We start from the raw sequence: 6802 nt of genomic DNA, 5'->3' as shown, positions 1-6802 counted from the left end.
TTTTTGTTCCAAAATGATAGATTTTCTAAAATTTTAAGATATTTTTAATAGTTAATGTTGAAAAATTGTATATTTTTAAGAAACATTAATTGAAAATATTTGAATTGATTGAATACTATTGGTTGATATTTATTAGAAAATGTATAGTAAAATAAATAATAATTTCAATTGTAAAAAATTAATTGTTTCCTTAATATGCGTGAATACTCTATAAAATACTTCTTTTGGGAATAGAGAAATTATATGTTATGGATTCTTGAGAATATAATGTATGTTACACAAATCCGTCTTTTTAAAGTTAAATCATAATAAGTTGAACCTAACATCTTAAAACATGTCATTTTTAGTTGAACGTTCGAGCACGTCTTTAAAAGAAACATACATATCCAAATAAAAATAGTAATTAGTACATAATGATATTATTTTTAGTCGATATATTTTTCATAACTATTTTGAATATTCTTTAAATTTCTTAGCTACGTTTTAATATAAAACAAAATAGATAGAAATTTTCTTAACTCTATATGTTTTTAGAAATCAGTATTATACAGAAAGATGAAAGAGCATTGACGATTTCATTGCATATGACTAGTCATGGCATGCAGAAAATTAATCGTTCACGTAAAAAAATAAATAAATATAAGTTTCAATTTGCTAGGTACTGTATATGGTATTGAAATTTACTTCTATAATCTCAACTTGCAAAGAAAGGTATATTTATTTCCATTTGAATAAATATAATTGGAGAAACTCTAACCACCAGTTTATTCTAATGATTTGTATGGAAAACTAAAAAATAACAAATAAAGATAAAGGAGTTTGATTATTCGAAATTTCTAATCAAGAAGATAAGATAACGAAACAGACCATTTGTCTCTCTATACCTATGAGATAATTTAACGACGGAGGGCGACTTTGCCTTCTAAGTTTTTCGTATTTACTTTAATGAGCATGAGTATTGTTGGTGCTAAACCAAATAAAGACAATCAAGGCAGACGAATGTTTGGACGACACGTTCAAAACGCTTCGGTCATTTCTATTAATGAGACATAGATATGTCTTGTACTAGTCATAACACTGTTTAAAACAAAAGTTTAAGAATTTTTTATTCGTTGCACCAAAAAAAAGAAGGTGTATTCTATTTAAGATGCACTTTCAGTAATCAATATTTTAAATTCTAAATCACTAATTGCTATTGTATTTTTAAACTATCCTTTGTTAATTACTGGAATTCATATATGGGCATAATATTTATCATATTTTAAAATTCAATACTATGCAGTTAAATATTTCTATTATCTTGTCAAATTATATGCGGAGAATATATTCAATCTAATATTTAAAAAAAAACTGGAAGGATTTAAAATATAGTAAATTTTTATATTATTTTTGTTTTACTGTGAAAGTTGTTATGAGCTTTTTAAACATATTATGTAATTTCATTTAAAATTAACTAAGAAAATCTACCAAAACATCTTAAAAAACTCAATTGTCCTACTAACATTAAACTTTAAAGTATAATTTCAAATCATTATTCTATTAATACTAGAACAAGAAAAACTTAAAACTTCTGTCCCATTTAACACAGAATTTATCATTTAACACAACACAAACCATTTTAAAATCTCTTGTAGGTTATAAATTTCGCTATAAGCAAATAGACAGGCATGTGTAAATTATAAAAATTATAGACTACGTGTTGTCTAAACACATACCTAAGAAAAATCTTAAGTATTACAGTTTCAGTCAATACCCGGTTTATAGAGATCATATAAAATTCTTAATTTTTAATCATGAAACATATGTAATTAATTTTTGTGTAATAAAACATATTTAGACCAGCTTATTTGAAATATACTACATGTTTTCTAAGAAAATCCGAAAAGACAAGTTTAAATAGTTAATAGTGATTTTTTACTTTTTTTTTTAAATAGTTATAGTGGTTTTTTCCTTATCTCATTGGCTTTACAGTTGTACACAGAGATTTAAACACATTTTAAGCACACTCTATATAAGCACATAGAATCTGAGTAAAATGTTTAATAGATATAAATACCGGTAAGTGTCTAACGAGTGCTTCATTTTTCTCTCTCTCTCTCTCCCAAAATCTTTGAACAAGAGAGAGAGCGAAAGAAAAACAGCGGATTTCTTTATCTTCTGTTCTTCGTTGACAATGTCGAGAAACAAGCAAGAAGAGGATCCTCGTATCAACGGAATCAAAACTAAGATCCGTGTCGTTCCAGATTTCCCCAAGAAAGGTAACTTCTTCTTCTGTATTTTTTTGTTTATGGAAGTGCTCTCTTTTTGTTTGTTCGTTACATGCTCTGATTCGTCTGGTAGAAAACTAGTTTTCTTGGGTTTTAGTCAAAAAAAAAATCTTGTTTCTTGGTTGTTTTTTACCGAGAAAATGCAGGTTTCTTCGTCTGAATTCTCTAAAATCTTTGCTTGCCGACAATAATATTTGACTTAGAATAATATTTTGGACTGTCCAAGAACAGTGTTATTGTTGAATCTGTTTTTGTTTCGCATGAAGTATTAACTTGAGAAACCAAGAAAAAACCCAAGAATTGTTACATATGTATGAGTAAAAACGAATATGAAGGGTAATAAAAAAGGAAGAAAATTGCAGGAATAATGTTTCAAGACATAACAACAGTGTTGTTGGATCCGAAAGCCTTCAAAGATACAATTGATCTGTTTGTTGAGAGATACAGAGACAAGAACATCTCAGTGGTTGCAGGTATTATCTCTAATTTATAATTCATGATTTTTTATTAATGTTGTAAACATTGGATGTTGTGTAATTTTTCGATGGATTTACTGTTTACAAGATTCGACCTAATTGAGTGAACTCGATTTTTTTATTGTTTTCAAGATTTTCCGGGTAAAAGGTAGGTAGGTCATGATTTAAGTGACGTATATAAGAAACTAGGCCTCGGCAAAATAACCGGAACCGAAGAACCGAACCGAAACCGAACCGAAATACCCGAAACCGGAACCGGACCAATACCCTCAAATACCCGAACGGTTCCTATATTTTTATATCCGAAATAACCGAACCAGAACCGAACCGAGAACCGAACGGGTACCCGAATATATAAAAATATTAATTATATATACATATAACATCACTAAATATATATTTTTAATTTAAAATTCTATTAAAAATATTAGAAAATAGTTGAGGATAACTAAATTATTATAAAGTATCCAAACTACCCGAAAGTATCTGAAACTATCCGGATATTTTTATCCGAACTATCCAAAGTAATCCGAAATATCCAAATTTTTTATCTAAATCATCCTAATTATTTGATATTTTACCTTAAATAACCAATATTTTATCCAAATTATCCAAACTACCCGAACTATCCGAACCCGAACCGGATCCAAATGAGAACCGAACTTTTTATGGATATTTTTTGGTTCTTACATTTACTATCCGAACCGAACCGAATCCGAAACTATCCGAACCGAACCGAACCGAAAATAGGTCAAGTACTAAATGGATTCTCTAGCCCCTTCCGAACTACCCGAAACCCGAAATATCCGAACCGAACCGAACCGATACCCGAAATGCCCAGGCCTATAAGAAACCCATTACAGAAAAATCCAGTCTACTTTAGCGTTTCTTTATACAGTAAATAGTTATTTTTTCGTGGTAATTAGTGAAATTTTTGGAGTCAAATGGTGATTAATGGAATCTTTAACATATAGTTTCCGGTCTACAGGTTTCTTTCCATTGTAATTTGATGGAACGTACTTGTTTGATATACATCTAAATTAGGTAGCTCAAAGTTAGTTATCTGAAGTGGTTGTTCTAATTGTGATTGTTGGCGAGTTCTCAGGGTGGGGTTCTTATCGGAATATAAAAACCCCATTTTAAGAACCCTTCAATAATCATGCTCTTATTGTGCTAAACTAGTAGTTTGATTAAAAACTGTTGTTCTTGTTCTTGCATGTGGTTGTGTTTGCATTTATTCAAATTATATTGCTTTATACAAAGAATATTACATACCCTTTTTGACATCATAAAAAAAAATTATGATATACTATAAAAATTCGAAAGTCAGATACATATGGAAAGAGACAATATACCGTTCGTACTAATTTAACGTTTGCATTTTTACTCACGTACATATACATGCACAGTTGTAAAAAGATTCCTTTTTTTTTTCCAAGTGCAAATGCAAATAATCAAATATTTCGTTAATATCGTTGCTTTGATCAGACATTTAGTTGAGACAAGACTCTGAAATCTAATCTTTATGGGTGACTGAGTGATGGGATGAGATTGATTGCCTGGTTCATTCTTCCTCCTAAATCATAAAATAGAAAAGTTTGTTTATCCCATATACTCTTCTACTTTCTTTAAAGCTTATAATTGTTGATCTTGCCTGTGTGAAAAAGTGCAAGTGTTTGTGTGTGTGTGGTGGGTATTGTTTGGATAGATGGGTAGTTGAGTGATGGATGTAACCTTTTTAAAAGAGTTGGCCCCAAAAGAACTTGATTTGGGTTTTCTTTCTTTTTCCATCATCATTGTTTTGGCCAATTCTTTCCTTCTCTCTTTTTCTTTATGTCTCTCTTCTTCTGTGTAGTGAAGTACAAAAGATTATATTATTACTGTTCAGTGGATGTGAAGTATGATGAAGTACATCATTTCCTTTTACTTTTTAAATAAATCTGTATATTTTTTTCAGTTGCCTTCTGTAATCAATAAAATTTTGTCTATACAGATCTAAAACGAAAACGATTACAATAATCATTTGATATATATACCAAAATCTATCAGGTGGAAAACCATGAAAACTCAATAAATATGTAATGTTTCAACATTTCCATTAGGAATTTCTATTTCAATATTTTCATAAAAACCGTGTTAAAGGATGTGCTTATATGTGCATAGCACATGTCTAATGAGACATGACACTAACAAAACATAGTTGAATAATATTCAATCATTTTTCTTGTTAAATATGTCAAGTGTATATAATAAGATAAAAAATCTTATTGGGTTTGTTGTTGGGATGTAGATAGAGCTTCACTACCAGGGCCCGGCCCCGAGATTTAGGGGGCTGTAGGCGATTTCTAAAAAGTTCCAGCTAAAATTTTTTTTTGGTAAATTTGGGGGCCTAAAAAAAATTTTTTGAGGTTTTTTTCTATGTAATTTTTTCAAAAATTTTTGGGAGCCTAAAGCCAATGTTTCGTTAGGCTTTGCCCAGGACCGACCCTGTTCACTACTTGTAACATTCGACCGTATCTTTCGCGTTAGTGCTATGGAATCTGTCTATTGGGTTTGTTGTTGGGACAGATTGTCATTCTTTCGCTTTTTCTTCTATACCAATTTTATTAATAATACTCCTATGACATCATAATAACAACACATATAATTGTGTTTGCATAAAAGATTGATAAGACGTAATTGAAATATTTATGCAACTTAAGTAGACCTTTTTGCTAAATGACAAATCCATAAAACCACTTTGTTGTCATTTTAGGAATAGAGGCTCGTGGGTTCCTGTTCGGTCCACCAATAGCGTTAGCCATCGGAGCAAAGTTCGTTCCTCTCCGTAAACCCAAGAAATTGCCAGGTTCTTTAATTTCTTAAAACTAATCATAGAATTTGTTTCAGACAATTTTAAAGTTTATAACAAATAGTTTATGGTTACACGGCGTAAAATGTAAATAGGTGAAACGATATTTGAAGAATACGAGTTGGAGTACGGGAATGACCGGCTAGAGATGCACGTAGGAGCCGTTGAGGTTGGAGACCGAGCTTTGGTAGTTGATGATCTAATTGCGACCGGTGGTACTCTCTGTGCTGCCATTAAATTGCTCGGTAAAGTCACTATGCTTTATTAAAAAAAGCAATTTAGTAATTTCAAACCTTTTGAACAAAAAAAAAGTAATTTCAAACCTAACCGATTGATAGAATTTCTTGGACCGTGTCAGAGAGGGTTGGGGCAGAAGTTGTGGAATGTGCATGCGTGATCGAGTTACCCGAATTAAAGGTTTGCTGTCGCGAAATTTAATACATAATATTCGAAATAATAAATTTGAGATCTTTTATACTGGTGTGACATTTAATTCTTTCGAGGTGGGAAATTAATATTTTGCAGGGAAGGCAGAGACTGAAGGGGAAGCCACTATGCATGCTTGTGGAGTACAGATGATGATTTTAGCTGAGATATTTGGATTAATGATTTGGTTAATTAATTTTTGGTTATGCACCGAAAATTCGGATTACGCAGACGTATTATTGGATTATACAGTATTTTAATTTAAAATCTGGTAGATTAGCTGGAACAAATAATATGACTTCTTTGCTGCTGAAAAGGTATATATATATATATGCATTAATGCATATATGGAAGTTCACAAAGGTATATATATTAGGTTTTCTCAGTGGTACATATATAGTATTAATTATACAAGTTTAAATTCGGGTGATGAGACAATAACACCTATATTCGATGAAAACCTGTATATGGTATATAGTATATACACACATAATACACTCGAGTTCCATTTCTGAATTCAGAACACCTTCTTTTCTGGCAGAGGAACTAATTACTTTGATATTTTCAAAAGAAATTTATTAACACACCAGTATTTGAACAAGCAAACATGTAAACATCAACATGAAATCATGATTTTGAATGTTTTGGTATTTTCACACATTAAAAAAATACATTAATCATGCATCGTTTTTTTAAATTATCATATTCTAATTTTTTTTAACCAATAGTCTTCAATAAATATAATTAATCTATTTTTGTGAAATATTCTTTTTCTAAAACTC

The 6802-nt window shown here is 30.3% G+C and overlaps 1 protein-coding gene across 2 annotated transcripts; it reads left to right on the top strand.

The window, feature by feature from the left end:
* The first annotated feature begins 2028 nt into the window (after positions 1-2028).
* LOC125590071 (adenine phosphoribosyltransferase 3-like) lies at positions 2029-6310 on the top strand. 2 transcript variants are annotated; one of them, XM_048763026.1, is made up of 6 exons: positions 2029-2258; positions 2630-2740; positions 5499-5591; positions 5690-5839; positions 5933-6011; positions 6120-6310. In XM_048763026.1, exons 1-5 carry the CDS (start codon positions 2174-2176, stop codon positions 5989-5991), a joined length of 498 nt encoding a protein of 165 aa, XP_048618983.1. In that variant the 5' UTR covers positions 2029-2173; the 3' UTR covers positions 5992-6011; positions 6120-6310. The 2 variants fall into 2 exon arrangements, with proteins under 2 accessions (XP_048618983.1, XP_048618982.1); XM_048763025.1 differs by having other exon boundaries at positions 2030-2258; positions 5953-6011.
* The last annotated feature ends 492 nt before the right edge of the window (positions 6311-6802 follow it).

This window comes from Brassica napus, chromosome C7 (genome assembly GCF_020379485.1).
Source record: "Brassica napus cultivar Da-Ae chromosome C7, Da-Ae, whole genome shotgun sequence".
NCBI lineage: Eukaryota > Viridiplantae > Streptophyta > Magnoliopsida > Brassicales > Brassicaceae > Brassica > Brassica napus.
Note: the sequence above shows the minus strand (reverse complement) of the source record. Positions and strands in the feature narration are given on the sequence as shown.

Bases quoted from the DNA above. Each gene is read 5' to 3' on its own strand.
- LOC125590071 (XM_048763025.1), top strand. From the start codon at position 2,174: ATGTCGAGAAACAAGCAAGAAGAGGATCCTCGTATCAACGGAATCAAA. The intron at 5,592-5,689 runs GTTCTTTAATTT...AAATGTAAATAG, and splicing joins TAAACCCAAGAAATTGCCAG to GTGAAACGATATTTGAAGAA. The intron at 6,012-6,119 runs GTTTGCTGTCGC...AATATTTTGCAG, and splicing joins TCGAGTTACCCGAATTAAAG to GGAAGGCAGAGACTGAAGGG.